General features: G+C 34.8%; 1 protein-coding gene across 3 annotated transcripts; it reads right to left on the bottom strand.

Moving 5' to 3' along the window:
* Positions 1 to 2,617: 2,617 nt before the first annotated feature.
* LOC120070766 (pentatricopeptide repeat-containing protein At2g22410, mitochondrial) lies at positions 2,618 to 21,412 on the bottom strand. Of its 3 annotated transcripts, none has more exons than XM_039022650.1 (3): positions 18,828 to 21,412; positions 18,677 to 18,741; positions 2,618 to 2,736 (listed from the first exon to the last, which is right to left on the bottom strand). In XM_039022650.1, exon 1 carries the CDS (start codon positions 21,305 to 21,307, stop codon positions 19,262 to 19,264), a length of 2,046 nt encoding a protein of 681 aa, XP_038878578.1. In that variant the 5' UTR covers positions 21,308 to 21,412; the 3' UTR covers positions 2,618 to 2,736; positions 18,677 to 18,741; positions 18,828 to 19,261. The 3 variants fall into 3 exon arrangements, with proteins under 3 accessions (XP_038878578.1, XP_038878577.1, XP_038878576.1); XM_039022649.1 differs by lacking the exon at positions 2,618 to 2,736 and adding an exon at positions 11,206 to 11,340; XM_039022648.1 differs by lacking the exon at positions 2,618 to 2,736 and adding an exon at positions 17,443 to 18,102.
* Between the last annotated feature and the right edge of the window lie 2,902 nt (positions 21,413 to 24,314).

The raw sequence follows: 24,314 nt of genomic DNA on the forward strand, positions 1-24,314 counted from the left end.
TCAGCACGGACCCTTGTGGATGTTATAGTAACTATTGGATTAAGGTTGTAGATTCAAACATGTTTTCTATATATTATTTACTATCTATATAGACATTTACTTGATTTTGGCAATCTTATTTTAGTTTGATTGATATTTATAAGATTCAAATACGTATGACATTTGTTTAAATATATAATCTCGTCACTAAAAGATATTCCCTGACGGTCCCAGGGGTCGGGAAAAGAAATCCTGATGGTGACGTAAATCGTCGGGATTTAAAAGATATCCGGACGGTGGCTAGAGACCGTCGGGGTAAAGGACGATAGCTCAATGGTACTCTAACCGTCAGGCAATATTAAATCTCCCGACGGTGCTTAGTCACCATCGGGCGAAAGTAAAATCGCCCGACGAAACCTACACCGTCGGGCTATATTAAATTATCCCCCACCGTCGGGATAACCTTTAAATCCAGACGATGGTTATAAATTTATACCGTCGAGGGTTGTCCCTTTCTCCCAACAGTTTTCTTTAGGGGCGGCAGAAAATTCTCATCCTATATACATCGAGATAATTTTTCCCTACGATACAACTTCCATACCGTCGAGGAAGGTTTCCCCGACGAAGCTTTCCCGATGCTATTGCCAACGACTTCCTGACCGTCGGGAAAACCTTTCCCGACGGCCTTTTCAGCTTATGTTGATGGCTTTCACCGCTGGAAAAGACCCAAATTCTTGTAGTGTGCTCTGTTGGTACAAAAATAAGCACTCTTTTACTTACTACAGTTGATCTTATATTGTCTCTTACTGGACATGTTTCTCGTAATCCACCTACTGACGTTGGAATTTTTCCTATTTCATTAATAAATTAAATGTTTCTTTTAAAAAAAAAAGGAAAAAAAAGCCTCAATGTTAAGTTTTTAACCTTGCTACCTAAATACCACATCAAACTTTTCCAGGGTTATTTTGCATTTCATGTCTGGATTTCTCATTTATTTATTTATTTTTAATTAGTATTGCATGTTACACTTCTCTAACTCCAAGTTTAATCCAGTTTTATTTTAAGAAAAATTTGCTTATGTACTTTATTTGGTAGGTCCCTAAACTTACTTGTTTTTTTAAGTTTTTTAAGTTTTTTTTTATAACTATTATGTATTAACTAGGTATTTACAAGTTTAGTCATTCAACTTTGAAATTCATATTTATTTGATCTTTAAACTTTCAAACATGTCTAATAAATCCCTAAACTTTCAATTTCATGTCAATAGATCTTAGAAATATCTATAGAGTGTTCAAAAAACCCGATGACGCAACCAACCCCACCAACCTAACCCATACAATTTGGATTGGATTGGGTTCAAATAAATGAAAATTCTATGAGTTGGCTTTAATAGGTTCACCTAAAATAATCAAAACCAACTCGAGTTTATTATTAATTTTTAAAAATGAATATTTATACAATATTTATTTTAATTTTATTTAATTTCATAATTTTTGTTTGGATGTTTATCATCCAACAACTCCTAAAAAAAAAAAATTAGCGCTTTTGAAAGAAAATTCACATAATTTAAATTGAAATTGAATTGTAAATCTTAATTCAATATATGAAAATAACTAAACAAAATTTTTATATATTAACATTTGACTTGGAACAAAAATTTAAAGAAATGAAACGAATAACCCAAACCAACCCAAATGTTTCATGATTGGTTTGGGTTGGGTTCATTATTTAATAAGGATTATTTGGGTTGAAGAAATTTATAACCCAAACAATTGGATTAGATCTAAAAAAGCTTCCGCCCAACCTAATTTAACCCACAACACCTCTAATATCTAACAAGTTTTTAAACTTTCATATATCTAAAGATCACTAACGTATTAACAAGTTTTAAAAATGAATTGATAAATTCTATAAATTTAAATTTTATGTATAATAGAACTTTTAACTTCCAATTTTGTGCCTCAAAAATTCAGAGAACTATTACAAGCAAACTGAAAGTTGAGGGACCGGTTACATTTGAGGAACTGTTTGTTTTTTGGGAATGTAGATAACCGAAATCTTATTTGCCTGAAATTGTATATATTAGGAATTATGATGTTCGACATCTTTAGATTACCATGTTTGTTTTGTAGGAATATTTTTGCAGATATATGAGAATATTTTGATGATTGTGTTTGTTTCATAGGATTTCTACTCATAAATGTCTTAAATATATGTAAAGTTCCAAGAATTCCCTTACGACTATTTATTATTTTATAATTAATTTGATATAATTTGAACTTATATAACATATTTGTTTTTATCAATTTTAATTTCTTTTAAAAAATAATACAATTTATAATATTTTTATATGTTATTTTCTCAACAACATAATATATCATAATTTAAGATTTTTTATAAAATAAATATTAATTTATATTAAATTTTAATATATTACTAAAAAATAATAAGAATTACGATATAACTAAAAATATATGATATACATGGTTGAGAGTATTTATTTTAATTATATAATGCAAATGAAGATCAATATATATGTAAAATAAAATAAAATAAAAAGAATAAAATAGTAAAATGGGATGCCCTCAACTCGATAATCTAAAAAACCCATGTTTCAAGAGGGAATTCAAAACTCTCTAGATGCCCTCCATCTAGGCATCCTAGGATGCCTGAGAATCTTCAGATGTCGAGGCATCTCACAATACCGTAAAATAAACACGGTAATTAAGATGCTCACTCCATGAGAATCTAGTATGCCTGCGAAACAAACGGTTCCTGAAGGTTTAGAACCCACACTCATAGGTTAAACTTGTAAGTTAACTTATTAACTTATTAACCGTCGGGTGAATTCATTTTTTTTTCCCAACTAATTTTATATTCCACGTTTCTATTCCAAATAATATCTTAACCCTTAACTTCTTTTATAATTCAAAGAAATAAGTTCATGGTCGTTCTTTCTTACTTGAAACACAAACAAAATTCTTCACCCCTAACCTAAAAGCCCTTACACATGATTCAAAATGGCTTCTAATTTGATTATACATAACTTGCATCACAAAAATGGAACTATTAACAATATTCTGAAAATCATGTTGACATACTGGAATCTATGGTTGCATATATCTTGACACTTGATCGGAAAGAAATAACTTACCCCATGTTATTGTTGGGAATGCGATCAAAATCCCATATTGGTTAAATAAAGGGATAATCATGGGTTTATAAGGGAGGACAACTATTTCCATTTGTATAAGACCTTTTAGGGTTCTTTGGGCATGACTTAACCATGCTCGGTAGAATCCTCAAGTAGCCATGGTGTGATCCATGGTTGAATTCTATTGGATAGGTAGGATGCTCCAGTGAAGAGGGGTAAGCCTAGATAATAGTTAGATGGATGGAGAAATTCCAACCCTCTTGATTGTGCTAGAGATTAGGGTTCTATTAAATTATCCAGAGCATTGAACCAACAAACTTCAAACCTAGGAAAAACGAGAAGAAGTGTTCTTCAAAGGTATAATCACTTGGTATCTATTTCTTGTTTTAAAACGCATGCTGTAATTTTGCTTAGAATGTATAAATTGTATGTTTACTGTAAATTTATGTTTTCAATCTAAATGAAATTTGGACGATCCGCTTCTGCTCATGGATCTCTTTGGTAACAAGTTCCTTCAATTGGTATCAGAGCCAGGTTGTAGTTCTGATTCCAAATTCCATTTCTGTATTGAAATCGCTTACAATTTTGGTGGGATTTAAGTTCTGCATTGCGCTTAAATGTTGAATGTATGTGGATAGTTGTTGATAGATGTTTCGAGATAGTAATCTTTGTTTTTGGCTTTCTGTTTAAATTACAAAAGTTAATTTGTAAGGGCTCCTGCATTTTTGGGCATTAAACTTGCAATCGAGTCTGTATTCGTATGTTTTTTAGTCGTTCATGAAGCTTCAGAAGAAAGGTTGCAGTGTGTTTCAATGGAGAAGACGAAACGGTGGTTGTATCGTGTAGCTAGAGCTAAACGATCGTTTAGATTTTGCTATGCGTTCATGTAGAGTTTTCTAAACGATCGTGTAGCATTTGTTAAATGATCGCATAGCTAATGCTACGTGATCGTGTAGAGTTTGCTACACAATCTTGTTGCGTTGGCTACATGATCGCGTAGGCGATTGATGGGTAGACGATCACACGGTATATGATACTCGGTGCAAGGCTTGCTGCTAAACGATCGTGTAGACTATCATGCTCATCGCATAGTCAGTAGCTACATGATCGCATAGTATACGATACTCGACACNCTATCATGCTCATCGCATAGTCAGTAGCTACATGATCGCATAGTATACGATACTCGACACTCGCTACACGATCGTATGTGATACTCAATGCACGTTGCACGATCGCGTGGACTTTCATGCTCATCGCATAGTCAAAAGCTACAAAATCATTTTTACACGATCATCTATACTCGATGCACGTTACTCGACGATCAGGATTTTGCTACACAATCAAGCTACAAGGGTTCTTGGTAGAGCAGTCCAAGGCAAGCAGTTCAAGACCTAGTTCACTTATTCCGAACCGGTGGACTCACCTTTTGTAATAGTTTAGTATTTTTTTCCAGTTTTGAGATTAAATATCCCAGTCCATCAACTTTAATTAAATATGCATATGATGTATGTTTATATTATATGTCATAATGTATGTCATATAGTTTTAAAACCCACCATAGGTTATGCATTTTTTTTCATGCATCATTTTATATTATAAGTGTTATAATATATTAGTATGCATGATTTAAATTACATAAAGCATGCTCATGCATCATATAATATAAGAGTTATAATATATGTATGCATGCATTATAGCATATTCATGCATCATTTATATTATAAATATTATAATATAAGGTAGAATGTTTGTATGGAATGTATGCTATAGTTTAATTCATTACTTGTTTATATAAAAGTTATATATTAATAATTAATGAACATTACATGAAACATGACAATACTTTAGGTTAATTTATAATTGTTATAAATAACTTATGTATGTCTAGTTTGCAATGTTAATTGGTTTTAGTGATTTCATTTCTTATAAGTGTTATAATTAATAATAAAGAGTTGCATGCAAATCTTAGGTTTTAATCATTTTTTAAAAGTGTTTTAAAATTTGATTGAGATAGACCTAAGATCACATTTCTAATAAGATTATAAATATAAGTTTAATCTTTTAAATCGGTTTAATAGGATTAAGTTGATTCCTAATAAAAGATTAAATATGTAACAAATGTATCTATAAGGGACCTTTTGTCTAAGGCTGGTTCTGGCTAGGTTGGGATACTTAAGTCGATGAAAACGTCGCACCCCTACCTCGGAACCTACCTGGAAAGGTGAATTAGATAGATTTGTTACATGCATGCAAATTTGATGAAAGTCTATTAAAGAGTTTAATAAGACTTAAATTAAAGTTGTTTAATCATCAAAAGCAAATGTTGTTTTTGAGAAAATTAAACAAATCACTTAGATAAAATCAGTAGCCGGATTTTCTAAGTTAATGAACCCTAGGTAGAACATTCAGTGGGAGAAAATGGAGTATATGATACTTCACTTTAACCTCTATATGTTTCTCCCTAAAAGTTCACACCGTGAGATCTATCCTCGGCATCGAGATACCATTGGTGTCCCCCTACGGATGGCATTTGGGTAGGTCAATACCAAGGTGAATGGAGAAAGTGTTCATAGTAAGTAGGAGCGGGACGTGTGACAACATATCCCTCAGTCTCTCTCGTTAGGTAGAATAAAGTTTTATGCATCGCCTCATGACATCGTGGGTGTCCTCCTAAAGGATGGAAGTTTTGCATAACTCTTTATTTGATCTCCATAAATGGGGGTTGCTTTAGTCTCTTGTTCTAATTGGCTTTTTCCTAAGGTTGGCTTATTAGGGTGGGACTTTAAGACCTAAAATGAGGAGTTACACTTACACAGAATTGTTAAGGATGTTAACAAATTCTGGACCAAACAATGGTGACTATTAGATTTAGTTACAAGGAGTTGTTTCTGTCTAATGGTTGAGATTGTCTCATTTCAGTTAAAGAACACTTGATCACCCTATGGTAACTTTTGTCCTGCCTCACTGAAGCATTATTGTAAAATAGATGTAACTTAGGGTACACTAGACTATTTTGCTAAAACATGATTGGTTTTATAAAACTGGTTTAATGCAAGTAGACTTAATTAAGTTTGTTCTGTTTCAGCAATTATATTATGGCTACTGCGACTCTTAGCTTACTTGTCGCCGACAAACTAATTGGCAAGAACTACGCTAGTTGGAAAAATACAATAAACACGATTTTAATCATCGATGATCTCAGATTCGTCCTGACAGAGGAGTGTCCTCCCATTCTAGCTCCTACTACTCCTCGAAATATTTTGTTTTCCTTTTATCTCACGATTACCATGAATCACCAATAACCACTGACTTAATTAGTTATTAGATAAAAAGATTTAATTATCCAATAATTAATATTAATATAAATATAAATGATAACCAACTTATCATACTATATTTATAACCTATAGTTTTAATATTTCATCTCATGAAACATATAAACCATAGTTCTTTTCTATTCCATGGTACTTAATTAAATCTCATTTACATTAATCCTCCACTAGATATATCTCATACATCATATCGATCATATTATATATAATCAAAATACCTCTTGTCAATTTGAACATTTCAAATCAACACCAAGAACTGATCCTCAACTAAATCCATTGAGCTACCAAGGAGACCTTATGGACCTGTAGCTCGAAGTTCCAACGGTACGTGAATAACTGACAAAACTTTTTAGTCACGGGATCCACCATCTGTTAACTGTCAGGCACTCCACTAAAGACTGACAGTTGAACTCTCCTTATCACAGATACATTATGTGTACATCTTAACCAATCAGCAGTGCGACAACCCTTCACAGATCGCTCGTAAGTACAGCTGGGTCAATAATCGTTATGCCCCTGTAGTTACATCTAACTCCTTAAGTATCATTGATCCCTCTAATAAACATAAGTCATAGTCCTACTATGACTGAGTCCTCTCTTCCAAAGAGAAGTTGTGGCCACTATGTTCAAGCTCTGGAATCAGCCCTTAAGGAAGCAATCTCTCTACTTATCCCTGCTTCGGGAAATGAGTGAATTTCATCTTATGGATTGAGTTCCCAGCTCCCAGATCAAACAAGCCCCCAAAAAGGTAGGCATGTTGAGTTGGCAATCTAGCCATTCTCACCCATATTAATCAAAAGACCACCCTCAAGGGTAGGAGTTCCCAAAACACTCAAGATTAAGGTCATGTCACCTATAGTCATTTAGGTGAGATGTAAGTCTCTAGTATTAACGGCGTTATATACAGAGTCTAGTCATCTCGTGGTCCAAGTCTTATACAAACTCTTTGTATAGGACACCCTCACTCGCACGTCTCCACATGACTGGTCAGGATCTACCATCTATAGTAGTTTACAACACTTACAAATCTCTACAAAGCGGGTCGTATTCGTAGTGTCACCAAGATCAGATATCTCACCTTAATCCTTATACTACAGACCTATTTAAGTTGCCACTTAAGGCATGATCAACTTATATATCACATATATATGCTTAAGTTCACATAAGATAACCAAGGAGCTTTGTTTATTGGGTATGAGTAAATGTCAAAATTAAATAACAATTATTTTATTCATCAAACAATGTGTATCTTTACAAAACAACGAGACTCCGAGAGAATTAGGACACCAATCCCAACACGGGAAGCATACGAGCGATGGACAAGGGCGAACGAGGAGGCCGAGTGTATATCTTAGCCAGCCTTAACGAAGTTTTGGCCAAGAATTATGACCATGGTCACTGCATGCGAGATCATGGAATCCCTGTGGAGAATGTTCGAACAAACATTTGCATAGCTCCGGCACGACACTTTCAAGTACATCTTCAACTCACGGATGCAAGAGAGGTCATCTGTTTAGGAACATGTTCTCAATATGATGATTTACTTCAACGTGGCTGAGATGAACGGGTCGAGCATCGATGAGGCCAGCCAGGTTATCATAATTCTGGAATCCTTACCAGATAACTTCCTTCATTTCCATAGCAAAGTTGTTCTGAACAGGATTGACTACAACCTTACTACTCTACTCAACGAGCTGCAGACTTTCCAATCCTTGTTGAAAATCAATGAGAATAAGGGTGAAGCAAATGTTGCTTCATCATCTAAAAAGTTCCATAAAGGTTCGACCCCTGAAACTAAGTTTGCACCTTCTTCCTCTGGCACCAGAAAGTGGAAGAAAAAGAAGGGTGGTAAGGGAAAGGCTCCTGTTAACCCACAAGCTACTACTCCAAGGGGTAGACAACCAGTTAGGGTTGACAAGGGAAAATGTTTCCATTGCAACCAGGATGGGCACTGGTAGAGGAATTGCCCCAGATATTTAGCAGAAAAGAAGAATGCCAAACAAGGTAAATGTGATTTGCTTGTTTTGGAGACTTGTTTAATGGAGAATGAAGATTCTACCCAGATTATTGACTCTGGGGCCAATAACCATGTTTGTTCTTCATTTCAGGAAATTAGTTCCTGGCGGCAGCTTGATGCTGGTGAGATGACGATATGAGTTGGAAACGAGCACGTCGTCTCAGCTGTGGCAGTAGGAGATCTCTGGTTAACTTAACAGAACAAATTTCTCATTTTGAATTATGTATTTGTTGTTTCTGATTTAAAAAGGAACTTAGTGTCTGTAAAATGTTTGTTAGAATGTAATTATCAACTGAATTTTTCTTACAGTAAAGTGTTTATTACTAAGAATGGAGTTGATATATGTTCTACTCAACTGGAAAATAATTTGTATGTGCTAAGGCCATTAGCAACAAATGTCCTCCATAACATAGAGATGTTTAAAATTGTCGTAACTCAAAATAAGCGACTTAAAATTTCTCCTAAGGAAAATACCCATCATTGGCACCTAAGATTAGGACACATTAATCTCAATAGGATTAAGAGGTTGATGAAGAATGGACTTCTATGCAAGTTAGAAGAAAAATCTTTACCTATGTGTGAGTCATGCCTTGAAGGCAAAATGACTAAAAGGCTTTTTACTGGAAACGGTCATAGGGCCAAAGAATCTCTAGAGCTAGTGCATTCATACCTTTGTGGTTCGATGAATGTAAGAGTCAGGGGAGGTTATGAATATTTCATCACTTTCACTGATGATTATTCTAGATAAGAGTACGTTTATTTAATGCAACAGAAGTCTGAGTCCTTTGAAAAGTTCAAAGAATTCAAGGCTGAAGTTGAAAATGCATTAAATAGAGCGATTAAAATACTTCGATCTAATTTAAGTGGAGAGTTTTTAGATTCATCTTTCTAGAACTATTTAATAGAACATGGAATAATATCCCAACTCTCAGCATCTTGTACACCTCAGCAGAATGGTATATCAAAAAGGAGAAATCAAACTCTGTTGGACATGGTTTGGTCTATGATGAGTTATGTTTCTTTACCTGACTCATTTTGGGATTATGCAGTAGAGACTGTAGCTCATATCCTGAACTGTGTTCCTTCTAAGAGTGTTGCTAAAACACCTCTAGAGTTATGGAATGATCGTAAAGCTAGTTTACGTCATTTCAAAAACTGGGGCTGTCCAACACATGTGCTTGAGGCCAACCCTAAGAAACTAGAACCACGTTCAAGGTTATGCCTATTTGTAGACTACCCTAAATGAATGAGAGGTTGTTATTTATATGATCCTAAAGAAAACAAAGTATTTGTATCAATAAATACTACTTTTCTCGAGGAAGACCACATAAGGGAGCACAAACCCAGAAGTAAAATCGTGTTGAATGAGCTTTCCAAAGAAACTACTGAATCTTCAATAAGAGTTGTTGAAGAGCCTGGTACCTCAACAAGAGTTGTTGAAGTAGGTTCATCTAGTAGGTCAAATCCACCTCAAGTGTTGAGGGAACCTCGACGTAGTGAGAGGGTTGCGAACCCACCTATTCGCTATATGGGTTTAACTGAAATCCTAACTATGGTAGCTGATATTGAGGTTGAGGATTCGTTGTCTTACAAGACGGCAATAGAGGATGTTGAAAAAAAATGAATGGATCAAAGCCATGGATCTCGAAATGGAGTCTATGTACTTCAATTCAATTTGGGATCTTGTAGATCAACCTAATGGGGTTAAACCTATAGGTTACAAATGGATCTACAAGAGGAAACAAGGTGCTGATGGGAAGGTGCAAACCTTCAAAGCTAGACTGGTGGCAAAAGGTTATACCCAGGTAAAGGGAGTCGACTATGAGGAGACTTTCTCGCCTGTTGCCATGCTGAAGTTTATATGGATCTTCCTATCCATTGCCTCATATTATGACTATGAGATATGACAAATGGATGTCAAGACTGCTTTTTTGAATGGTAATCTTAAGGAGACCATTTATATGGTGCAACCCGAGGGATTCATAGTCCAAAGTTAAGAGCAAAAGGTTTGCAAGCTTAATCAGTCCATTTATGGACTGAAACAAGCATCTCAATCTTGGAATATAAGGTTTGATATTGCGATCAAATCTTATGGTTTTGATCAGAACATTGATTGAGTCTTGTGTCTACAAGAAGCACATCAACAGTTCAGTAGTTTTTCTAGTGTTATATGTAGATGATATCCTACTCATTGGGAATGATGTAGGTTTATTGACTACAGTTAAGAATTGGCTAGCGACCCAATTCTAAATGAAAGATTTGATAAAGGCTCAGTTTGTTTTGAGTATTCAGATCTTTCGAGATCGAAAGAACAAAATGCTAGTACTGTCTCAGGCATCATATATTGACAAGATGTTGATCAAGTATTCAATGCAGAACTCCATGAAGGGCCTATTGCCTTTTAGGCACGGAGATACTTTGTCTAAGGAACAATGTCCTAAGACACCTCAAGAGGTTGAAGATATGAGACAGGTCCTATCGCACCCCCTCCCGATTACCCTCTAAAATCGAAAGAGGATATGACGGCAGCAGTTACAGACCTATTTGCCAGCACTTACTGACTAACTTAAGTTAACCTGCTTAAAACCTCAATATGCAAAATGACTTGGCAAACACACAACCATGAAGTTAAACAGTGCAAGACTTATTTACAGTTCCAAAAATAAACATATGTCCAACGAAATAAAATGATAAGAATAAACATGGGTTTCAATAGAAAATAAGTTTCACAAGTCCCCAACTCCTTTCCAAATATGTGTACATCAAAACAAGCTTAACCTAAGCTTCTTCTTAAGGTTAACAAACTTTGGGTGGCAAGCTGCAGTGGATTCAACCGCGAAGGAACTGACCACTATCTAGGAAAAGGAAAAACATTTGAAAACTGTGAGCTGGTTGCCCAGTGAGTGACTCATGGAAATACATATCTTCTCAAGCCTTTCATATGCATTAATATAAATAAATAAACATGCTGAAAATTAATATCAAGCAACTTGTATAGTATCATTCATTAATCATAGTGTTATAATCAATCATACTATCAAACCTTAGTTGAGAACGAGCATTCAAAGCTCCCAATGTCCATTCATGGCTGTGAGACCTATACTTCGGTCCTATTATAAAGATTGTAGCCAGAAGACCCATACTTCGGCCTCTCATGAAGAACTACCTACGTGCAAGTGGAGTATACTAAGTACGTCAACACCTTAGGTACTTCCTCGGATACCTTCGGTACCCGATATATTAGAACGCAACATTCATAGGAAATTCAAGCATCATAAACTTTAGGCTTAGTACTTACTTAACTTTCGCCTTAAGAGCATTATTAACATTCAACATGCATACTTCATAATTATAAACATGTAGTTGCAATACTCTTTCATACATTCTTAACATACATTAGGATTAGTAAGACTCATTTAAATAACTTGAAACGTCATGCTTAGGAAATGTCATGAACTCTTTAAAATATAAGTATAAACTTAAGTTGCTTGGAAAACCCATGAACGTTAGCATGAAATTCATATGGAACGCATGTCCCTTTTCGTGAACATATTTGAAAACATTTAGTCACTCACAGATCTTTGGGCTTGGTTCTTCCTAAGCTTTGTAGGCCTCCCCAATGGACATAGCTCCTACACATAAAAGAATAAGAGTTTAGTTGCTACTTTGGCCTCCCTTTTGAGACTACTCTTTTAACCAAGCTCATATTTAGCAATGGGTTGCCTATTCGTCCAATATTTCCATATTCAACTTCTAACGTAAATAACTTGAAATCTAGAACTCATTTTAAGAAATTTCCTTCTTCAAACATGTTCAAAATTTTGTGAACAATGTTACCTCAAAGTCTCAGCGTGAAACTTCTTGTGGTTTAACCTGGGCCTTCAAATCTTTCCCGAAAGCGCTAACTGCAACTCCCTGCTTGAGCAAAGATTCCAAGTTTAACTTCTAAAATATGTACATCAAACCCTAGACCTTTTCTTGCCAAGGTTTTTTCTACAAACTTACTTGAAATGTTGTTCACGATAATACCTTAAAGTTTCGGCTTGAAAATCCAAGTGGTTCGATCTAGATCTACGTTTCTTCGTCGAGTGCCTGAAAATGCCCAAAAATGAACCTTCGACTCTTCCTTCCATCTCCGACCTTCTTTCCGGCGAGAATTCCCTTCCAAAGGCTCGATTTCAGAAACTAGGCTCATAGAGCTTTCCAATGGTACCAAGTTCTTCTGATTTGCTCAAACAAATCGTCGAAAACGAGCCCTTGAAGTTCTCTTCCCTTTTTATACTACTGTCCAGCCCATTGCATGAAATCTCCTTAAGCCACTTCACCCACTAGTGGAGATTAAGAGTAAAAGATCAAGTCATCTGTCCAGGTAGCTAAAAGAGAAGTTTAAAATTGAGCATTTAAAACTGAGTGTTTCGAGCAACTTGATCCTCGTTGGGAAAACTCGATGGAGGAAGGTCTTTACTTGATGGAAGATTCTGAGGCTTTCTGTTAAATACTTGATGGAAGGACTTGATACTCGATTGGAAACCTGACACTGGGAGCTCACTTATTGCACGCTCCTTACTCGATCATTTACACTCGACGCGTGACCCTTCCTCGTTTACCCTCGACGCTTGACCCCTTCCTCGATCACTTATACTCGATGCTCAAACCTTCCTCGATCACTTGTCCTTGAAGCTCGGTAGCATTTACTCGATGCCTCTTGAGCTCACTCGACACTCAATCACCTTTCAACACGATCAACACTTAGCTAGAAATTCTCTTCGTAAAACCAGATTAATAAGTAACTGAGGGCTAAGTTTCTATACTTAAACATTTTCCTTCTTCAAACTCATCCTTTACCTCAAAATGCACAAATCCAATCTAACTTAAATATTTAACCCATCATTTTGCTTAACTTAAATAATGATCATAATTAAAAAGGAGAAAGTAAGGTACGGGTTTTACAGGTCTCCTATGCATCTGCCGTGGGTAGTTTGATGTATGTGATGTTATGTACCAGACCTGACATTTGCTATGCAGTGGAGATAGTCAGTAGATATCAATCTAATCCAAGATATGATCACTAGACAGCCATCAAGAACATCCTCAAGTATCTACGGAGAACGATGAACTACATGCTTGTGTATGATTCTAAGGATTTGATCCTTACAGAATACACGGACTCTGATTTTTAGACTGATAAGGATTCTCGGAAATCCACTTCAGGATCAATGTTCATCTTAACAGAAGGGCAGTAGTATGGCGAAGCACCAAGCAAGGGTATATTGCGGACTCCACCATGGAGGCTGAGTATGTAGTGGCTTGTGAAGCTGCTAAAGAGGTCGTTTGGCTCAAGAAATTCTTGACCCATCTGGAAGTTGTTCCAGACATGTCAAAACTCATCACTTTATTGTGATAATAGTGGTGTTGTGGCTAATTCCCGTGAGCCTAGGAGTCATAAGCGCGGCAAGCTCATAGAGCGGAAGTATCATCTCATCCAAGAGATTGTGCATCGAGGGGATATGATTGTCACGAAGATAGCTTCGAAGCACAACGTGGCTGATCCGTTTACGAAAGCCCTCACGGCTACAGTGTTTGAAGGTCACCTGCAGAGTATAGGTCTATGGAATAGACCACGGCTGGACTAGGACAAGTGGGAGATCTTGTACTGGGCGTGTTATGCCCTAGTTTATTGTTTTATGTACTTGTATTATATTATCGTATACACTCCATTAGCTTTAAGACAAGTAAGAGATTGTTGGGGTTGATGCCCTAAATCTCGTAGGGTCCTATAGTTTGTAAACCTTGTATGAACAAACTTGTATGTGATTAATAATATTTGATATTTTATTCACTTTGTTTATGAAATATGTGATATTTTAATTGCATTAACTACAAATCAATAAACTAACATCCAAGGTCATTGTTGTAACTTAAACATGTATATGAAGACATACAGGTGGATCATGTTTAAGTGATAACCTAAATGGTCTGTAGTATATGGATAAGGTTGAGTACTTTATCCTAGTGACACTACGAGTATGGCCCGCTTTGTGTTACAAATGTTGTAAAGAGCTACAAATAATCTAATCCTGATCATGCATGTATTATACATGCGAGTGGTGATATTCTATACAAAGGAGTTTGTATAAGACCGGACCACGAAATATTTAGTCTTATTATATAACACCGTTCATGATAGAGACTTTTATTTCACTAGGATGACCATAGGTAACATGACTTTAATCCTCAGTGAGTTGTGAACTCCTGCTTATGAGGGCGGTCTTTTGATTTGTATGGGTGAGAGTGACCAGATCACCGACTCAACAAGCCTACCGTTTTGGGGATTCGTCTAATTAGGGAGCTGGGAACTTAGCTACACAAGATGGAATTCATTCCTTCCCCGAAGCAGGGGTAAGTAGATAAATTGCTCCCTTAAGGGCTGATTTCGGGTCTTGAACAATGTGGCGTCACACCCTCTCCTGGCCCGAGAGGGGTTTAGTCATAGTAAGACTATAATCTATTGTTCGTATCAATGGTATTTAAGAAGTTAGCTGTAACTACTGTACTTACGAGCAATTTGTGAAGGATCATCGTACTGTTGATTGATTATATCCAATTGACACATAAATATATCTATAGTGCGAAGAGTGCAGTTGTCAGTCTTTAGTGGAGTGTCCAACAATTAATGAAAGGTGGATAATGTAATTAAAGAGTTTAATTAATTATTCACGTTAGAAGGATTTAGTTGAGAATCAGTTTTTGGGTTAAAGTTAAATTGTTCAAATTAACAAGAGGAAATTTAATTATATATAATATAATTCGATTAATTCAATTATATATGATATAATTGACATAATGTATTTGATACATTATAGTTTAATTGGAGGAATAAATATTTGAATGTGATTCAAAGATATTTTCTATGAATTAGATTCATAGTTGTTAAATTTAAAATAAATATGATTTATATTAAATGTCATAAAATAGAGAAAAAGAACTATAGTTTATATTGTATATGATGCAATATTAAAACTATAGGTTATAAATATAATATGATAAGTTAGTTATCATATTTATTTATATTATTTATTATTTTGAATAATAATCCATTTTTCTCTCAGACCACATTAGTAGGTGGTCAAGTAGTTTTTTATGGCAAATGGAATAAATAAAATATGATTTCATTTTTTTTCCAGAATTTGATATACGATAGTCATCTTCCTCAATCGTTTTCCTCCTTCAAACTCACAAAATCCCTCCTTACCAAAATAGTCAGTGCTCACAACTCCTAGGTTCTCACCTCGAGTATACCAAGGAATCCAAGTGGTTGTGTCTCATTTTTGGTTCGTAAGATTCTTGAAGAAAGTCTTCAAGGTTACTATGTTCGAGTTTTGTTGTTGTTTGAAGAGTTCATGACAGTTCGAGGGTTGTACGAGAAGAAGTGTTCTTCAAAAGTATAATCACTTGATATCTATTTCTTATTTTAAAAAGCATGTTGTAATTTTGCTTAGAATGTATAAACTGTATGTTTACTAGAAATTTATGTTTTCAATCTAAATGGAATTTGGACAATCCACTTCCGCTCATGGATCTCTTTGTAAATGAGTTCCTTTAGGTAACTTATATCTTTGGAGTTCATATATTTGTGGAGTTTATATGTCTATGTTTGAGATGTAGAGTTATTTGATCTGAATCCATATGTATTGTGTTTGGGGTGCATAGTTGAGTTCATATGTATGGGGTATCTGGTATAGTTTTACCTCTAAATAATCTGTTTTTATGATTACTATTTTTATTTTGAAACTTTTTTTATTCAATAATTCTACCCATATTTGTTTAAATAAAATATGTATTGCAATTTTTTTTTCTTTTGATTTTTAAAGCTTTTCTTTTTTTCTCTCTTTTTTTTTCTTTTGGTAATGAACAACAATTAACTCAGTACATTTCTTGCAAAAATATTAGGAGTGCAACAAAAAACCGAAAAATCGAAAATCCAAACCAATCCAAGATCCAATGGTTTTGTTTGGTTTTTTAGTATAAAATTAGACATATTGATCTAGGAGAAAACCAAAAAGCATCGGTTCGAATCGGTTTTTATTAGTAAAATCAATCAAAACCAAACCAAGCTAATGATATATATACCCTCGAAATAAACTCTTCATTAAGTATTTTTTTAGTTTTTTAATTATTACGGTGCATGTATATTTGATGTTAGATAAAAGACCAATTATTATGACGTGTATGTATTTTTACTTAGAAAATTGGTAAGGAAAAAACAAAAATGTCAAATTTTAATTTATAAGAAAAAAAAAAGAAATAAACTCAATTTTAATTTAAAATTAGCAAAAAGGGCCGATCCAAAACAAAGTGAAAATAAAAATTAAAAAAAAAAAATTGGAAGAAAAAGATAAAATGCTAAAAACCAAGAACAAAACTGATAACAAACCAATCCAATAAAACCAATTCATTGGTTTTGTCCTTTAATGGACATTGGTTTGGATCCCTTGGTTTTGTTCTTTAATGGACATTGGTTTGGATCCCTTCTTTGTAAAACCGATTGATTTGGTTTGGTTTGGTTCTTGGTTGACCCCAAAACTGACAAAATTTAACCGAGTATCACTTCTAAGAAATATAGTTAAATAAAATGAGAAACCAAGATAACTTCTAATTCCCAATTTTTCTCCATGAATTTCATCATCATCTTTTTTTTTTCTTCTTCTTTTCTGTTGTTGCTCTATATTTTTACTCAATCATGAACTTTTTTAAATTGAATCTCCCCCATCATTTTAGTGACCGATGGAATGCCATCACATTTTTTTAATAATTTCACATTCAATTCCTCTAAATTTGGGGATCATCAGAAAACAAATCTCCATTTTCACTCATTATTGTTAGAAAATAGTCCAGCAAAAAAAAATACTCATTTTATGGTATTTTGTTATACTTTACATACTTTGCAACTACATACATATTTTAACAAGTATTCTTAACACTCATTTGATATGCGAATTCAATTAAATAAAAATATATTTTACAAATTTCTACATATAAATATTGCACTAAATGCAAACAAAATACTATTATTTATATAATTAACAACCCTATAATATACCTTAACAATCATGAGTCTTATAATAGTCGAAAGTGGTTGTTGAAGTTGATTATCGAAGATGATTTTCGCTAGAGTTTGAAGTCGAAGGTGGTTGATGGAGCTTGAAGTTAGTCGCATGAAGGTGGTATTGGAGTTGGTTGTCGGAGTTTATTATCAGATGTGGTTGTCGAAGCTCGAAGTTGGTCGTCGGAGTTGTTCACTCGAAAGTGGTTATCGAAGGTGATTTTCGTTGGAGTTTGGAAGATGGTTGACGTAGTTGGTCATCGGAGTTTGTTGTCAGAGGTGGTTGCCAAAACTTGAAATTGATTATCGGAGTTGTCATCGAAGGTGGCTGCTGGAGTCTAGAATTGGTCATTGAAGTTAGTTGCACGAAGGTGGTCATTGGAGTTGGTTGCCTAAGTTGTCACCGGAGGTGGTTGTCGGAGCCTGGAGTTAGTCGCCAAAGTTGTCATAAAAGGTGGTTGTCGGAGGTCAGAGTTGGTTCCAAGAGTGTGACAGCAATAGTTGCCGACAGTGACTGCGATGGGTGGAGCCATTGAAAACATCAGAAGAATGGAGAGTTTGGGAGAGTTTGGGTGAGTTGGTAAAATATACCAACTCAACTACACCAATATTTAAGATTGGTGGACCAAACATTGAGTTGGTATATTATATCAACTCATGTTAGTGAGCCAAATATCCCCATAAAGACTTCTTTCTAAAAAAACCGAAAAACAATTAACAGCAAAAAGACAAAAATAGTTTTTTATGTAAAGTTTGACTTGTATATAATGTTTGAGAGTTTAAATTACCAAAATAAAATGTATTTGAAAGTTCTGAGAACAAAATAGAACTAAATATATTTAGACTCTATCTCCCAGAACTAAATATATTTACACTCTATCTCCCCTCAAATTGCTTCATCCAAAGGAATTGAAGGAAACATGGTTAACAGGTGTAAAATGGTTAAACAATTGAGATGATACTAGCGTTGAGCACGTAAACCTGAATCACCATAACCCACCAACCACCATTACATGGAAGCATATAAATAAAACTTGTTGGTGACTTGGTTTAAAAATGGTGAGGCAAGAAATGAGCTGAATACGAACCTGGTTAGCTTTTCATTTCAACTGTTTGAAGTTCATGTCAAGTAGATGTCATACTCCAAATATAACTGGACAAGGAAATGCAAGTTCAAAGTCAATAAACTGCAAGGGCTTGAAATGAAACCATTACATGCATCACAGAACATTTTCTTACCATTCAGAAGATTCTTCAAATGTTGATCTTACTGAAGAAGCGCTTTTTGGACTACGAGAGGTAGAACTTCATCATCTCTTAATTAACGAAGAGAATCATAATCATTTCTAGACTAGAAAGGTTTCTTTCGTTGACTAATCTTTTTTAAACCGAGTGTCGGAGGGCCTCTGCTCCTTGTATTATACTTATATCCCATCTCTCACTAATCTTCAGATAGGCCTTACCCACTCAAGGCCTATCTGTGGGAGATATGAAGAGGTTTAAATCACAGGGGCTTGAACCCAAGACTTCAAAGGATATCTCCAAATTTTCAAATCCTTACAGCTGGGGAATCCATCGGGGTGCTAGACAGCTTTCCGTAATGATATTTTTAGAGCACAAGCATGTGAGACGGAACTTGGTAGGTTTTCTCAACTCAAATCTGACGGCCTAGATTAACACAGAGAGGAGAAGTCTTTGAATGAAGAAATTTCAACCTCAACAAGTTCAAGCTGTCTTGTTAACCGTGTCAAACACTCGTAAATTTTCTCCGATTGAGGATGTGACTTGTCACAAATTATAAACTCATAAACTAAACCGTTGATCTCAATTGAACTACAACCTGGTGTTTTCTCTACCCCTCTTTCTTCCATCATCTTTCTTATCTTTCTTGCCTGCTCCCACATATTAGCATCGCCATACATATTTGCAAGCAACACATAAATTCCACTATCATGAGGATCCAACTCAAGAAGCTTAGAAGCCGCTCTTTCTCCCATATGAACATTTCCATGAATACGGCTGCCGAAGAACAATGCTCCCCACACTACGGCATCCGCTTCAAAAGGCATGCTCTTAATAAGCTCTTCTGCCTCTTCCAAGAAGCCAGCCCTACCTAGAAGGTCCACCAAACAAGAATAATGCTTAAGTTTTGGGGAAATACCATATTTGGAGCTCATTTGGTAAAAATAGTCCCGTCCCTGATCAACCAGCCCACCGTGACAACAAGCTGATAGGACCCCGATGAAGGTGATCTCGTCAGGCACCAGTCCAATGCTAATCATCTCCGAGAAGTAAGATATGGCAGTATGTGCTTGTCCATGAAGTGCTAGACCACAAATTATAGCTGTCCATGTCAATGAGTTTCTTCCTGGCATCTCTTCAAAAACCTGTATAGCCTTTTTTATGTTCCCACACTTAGCATACATGTCAACTAGAGCAGTTCCTAAGGCAACATTCATAGTAAGATTATGTTTATCAACATAGTGATGCATCCAAATTCCAACATCAAGTGCTCCAAGTTGAGAGCACGCGGATAAACAGTTAACAACAGTAACCTCATCCGGGTCAACATTACTGGACTGCATTTCATGAAACAGAGCCAAAGCCTCTTTACTACGCTTGGCTTGAACAAAGCCACCAATTAGAGCATTCCATGGGACAACATCCTTCTCTGGCATTTCATTGAACAGCCTCACAGCACTTTCAAACAACCCAAATTTGGCATATCCAACAACCATTGTTGTCCATGAAACAATAGTTTTCTTTGTCATGTTCTCAAATAGTATTTTTGCAGCCTCAATATCCTTACACTTAATATACATATCCATCAACGCATTGGCAAGTGGAACGGTCAAATTCAAACCCATTTCTTCAATGAATTGATGAAGCTTTCTTCCAAGAGCTAAATTTTCAAGCTGAGCAGAAGCTGAAACGACACCAATCATTGTGACCTCATCTGGCTTCACTTTCAGCTCCCCCATCTTGTAATAAAGATCCAATGCCTCGTCTGCCAGCCCACACCTAACATATCCATTGATGATGGAGTTCCAAGAAACCAAATCTCTCACACAACTTTTATCAAACACCTTACGTGCAGCCAACAATTCTCCACTTGAAACCAACACATGAATGATCGCATTGTGCACAAACAAATCCGAACCAAATCCCAACTGTAGTACATGCCCAAGAATCTCATTAGCCGTCCAACTCAACGACAAACCTGCACAAACCTTGAACAATAAAGGATAAGTATAATTATCAGGAATCGACCTACCTTTTCTCAGCATTTTTCTGTACAAAAGAATAGCATTTCTGGGATTTTCACTCTCTAAATAACCCCTAATCGCCACATTCCAAGAAAAAACGTTCGGGTTCGCAGCATCGTCGAGAATTTTGTCACAGTAGTCGAGATTTCGCCACTCCGAAATCGCACAGAAAGCAACGAGGCGACTCAGAGCAAACCCGTCTGAGATCAAACCGGTTGAAATCATTTGGGCATGAATTTGCCTCATTTGCGCCATGGAAGTGCATCTTTCTAAGAGGGAGAGAAGTGGGTTTGATTGAATCAGAACGTGAGATGTGTTCCAATTGGTGGGTTTGTCTTTGTGATGTGGAAGAGAGTGAGTGTGGAGTAGCAAAATGAAGGGGATTTGGAATGGTGATCTTGAGACCAAATGCGGATATCTAAAGATGAGAGTACTGACATTAAGATTGATCATGAAGCTCAAGCTGAAGTGAGAATGATGAAGGATGTAAATGGCGGCAAGCGATGGTTTGAAGATGAGAGTTCCTGCACGTTTGAAAATTGAAACCAGTATTGTGAAAGTTATAGTAACGAATTTTGTTTTATTTATTTATTTATTTATTTATTCTTGTGGCACTTGCAAAAGGCAAAACAAAATGAGCTCACCAAATAAATAGCAAATTTAGGATTTTCATTTAGCAAAATAGCAAAATATTTTTTAAATTGTGAAAATGATAAAATTGAACTAGATAATAAAAAATAATGATGAAAAATTGTCAAAACTACCCTCACTTAAAATAAAATACATAACTTCAAAAATTGAAGTTGGAGAGTATCTAAAATGTTTAACTAACCACAAATACACTATAATTAAATAATTATCACGCTAAACAATGTACCAAAATAAGCATCAAATCTACATCTAGAAGATACGATTAATACACTAAACTAGGCATGCATACAAAATTAAAACAAAAACAATCAAGAACGGATTTAATCGCAAAAGAAAGCAAATTCGGGATTTTGGAAAGCTTATTCCCCCAACACACACCATCATCGTGAGGAAAAAATACCTTTGTTTGGCGATACCAGCATAAAATCAATCCTCATCCCTTTCATTATGGTGCCCTCGATGAAAATACTAGATAACCTTTTTCCCAGGTAAAAGACTGTAAATTGTTCCCTAATCTTTCATCTTCTCGAGTATAATTTTCTTCTAAAACTCGTTTATCCATTAAGGGACTTCTTTACCGATTCAATTGCGAGATTGTTCCCTAATCTTTCACCTTCTCGAGTATAATCTTCTTCTAAAACTCGTTTATCAATTAAGGGACTTCTTTATCGATTCAGTTGCGAGAGGAAGGACGACTCTCACCTATTTCTACCGTCGAACGACAAAATCGACATAATCAAAGTCCGCTTCATAGGTAGAGAAATCTAAAACCTTGCAAAATCTTTCTTTTTGTCTTAGGTTGTAATTTGTTCTATATATTGTTTCCCCCATTCAAGGTAAGAAATAAGTGTTGAACAAAAATCTTTGAATATATACATTCATTTTTTTTTTCAAAAATAGTTAAAGAGTTACCTAATAGTTTTTTAAAATATAAGATTGTGTTTTTAAACAATATTTTAAGTGTAATCTTTAGGAAAATTAAATAAATCTTTGGTCTATAGAATATTTCTCCGATTACAAAACATAAATGGAATTTTATTATTTATCATCTTTTAACTATTAAGTTTTTTAAAAAAAAAATAGACCATTTGAATGCATTGGAAGAAGGATTAACATTATGAAAAAAGAGAAAGATAAAGGAAGAACAAGAGTCGATTATTCCAGTATTGTGATCAGACTGTTGGGAAGAATGATATGTTGCTGATAAATCATTATTCAAAATACACTATATTTCCAGAAGTGACAGAAGATACGTGGTCAGCTACTACACATAAATCATTATGAGAAGTCCGATAAAACTGACATCAGCCCCAACACATCCTTATTTTCAACAATTTGAATAAAATTCGAAGTGTTGGAACCATCTCAGTATATTGTCAAACGAGATATAGACATATTGCCAAAAAGAAAAAACTTACATCAAATATATTCAACAAATTGTTGGAAGAAGAACGAATCTAAGAAATATAAGATTCAAGAACATGAAAATCATGATAGCGTGACCTTTCATCCCATCTATCATTAAAAAGAAGTCTAACTCTTTGTAAATCCTTAGAAAAAAACAGCAAGATTGCAAAATTAAATACTTACTTGTTTATCAATAAGAAAGACCTTTTTGTTGAGATGTTGATAAGACAAAGTGTATATCCAAAATCTTAGAACGATATAATAATATAATAATATGATAAATGATAAAATGTAATAAAAAATCAAACAACCAAGAATTTAAATAGAAATATAAACCTAATTTGATGAGAACATGTATAAAATAATGAACAAAAATTAAGTCGAAATTAAATCTATTAATAAAAATTTAAAATAATAAAAAAATAATATGATTATGTAAAATTTTGAAGATTAACGATAAATTAAAATGAAGAGATAAAAATCAGAGAGTGATTCATTTCGAATGAATTCGAAAAGTAGTTAAACAAATCTAATATATATATATATAAACTGCTAATTTGAACTTCAAATTGGGTGAAAAATTCACCACTTTTATCTATAAAATCTATCGAGTTAGAAATTGATAACCGATACTTACACATTTATACTATATTTCTAATCATAATTGATTCACATTATAGTAATTACATTGTATTCAATATTTATAACGGATGACCACATTAAGGGCAAATCGGGTATTATAGAAAACGATCTCACATGAGTGACACAAGTGTTGCCAAAAATCTTATTAATTTTGGAAATTTCCATAAATCCAAATGAACCCCCAAATCTTGCCACTTTATCCAATACATTAGTTAGGCCTATAGCCCTCGTGTTTGTTGTTGGCAGAAATGTCAAAATAAAGTCCAACCTATAAAATGACGCAAATGCCCTTATTATTGATATGCACTTGGTACACTTGACTATATACTAGATAATGATACGCTTAACTGATATACTTGATAATTATGTACTTGGCTAATAAACTGTTGATAAATTTGTTGATCATTTAGTCGTTTATACTGTTGATAATTGATACACTCGACTAATATACTTGACTGATATACTCCTAATAAACTTGATAATGATGCATTTGGTGAAGGAACTCTTATTCAAGAGAACCAGTGAGCGAAAGCAAAAACTATCCAAATCCATTGTGACATAATTAAATGCATTCACAAACATACAAAACAGTTATGCATATTAGAAACAATTACAACATGCTTTAGTAATTAAAAACTAAAGGAACGAGAGACATACCTTTGAAGAACTCTTCTTCTATGAATCGCTTACTCTCGTCAACAAATGGGCAACTATCTCTTGCTCTCGTTCTGATCGCCTACCTATTCGCTTGGTAATCACG

Source organism: Benincasa hispida, chromosome 2 (assembly GCF_009727055.1).
Source record: "Benincasa hispida cultivar B227 chromosome 2, ASM972705v1, whole genome shotgun sequence".
Taxonomy (NCBI): domain Eukaryota; kingdom Viridiplantae; phylum Streptophyta; class Magnoliopsida; order Cucurbitales; family Cucurbitaceae; genus Benincasa; species Benincasa hispida.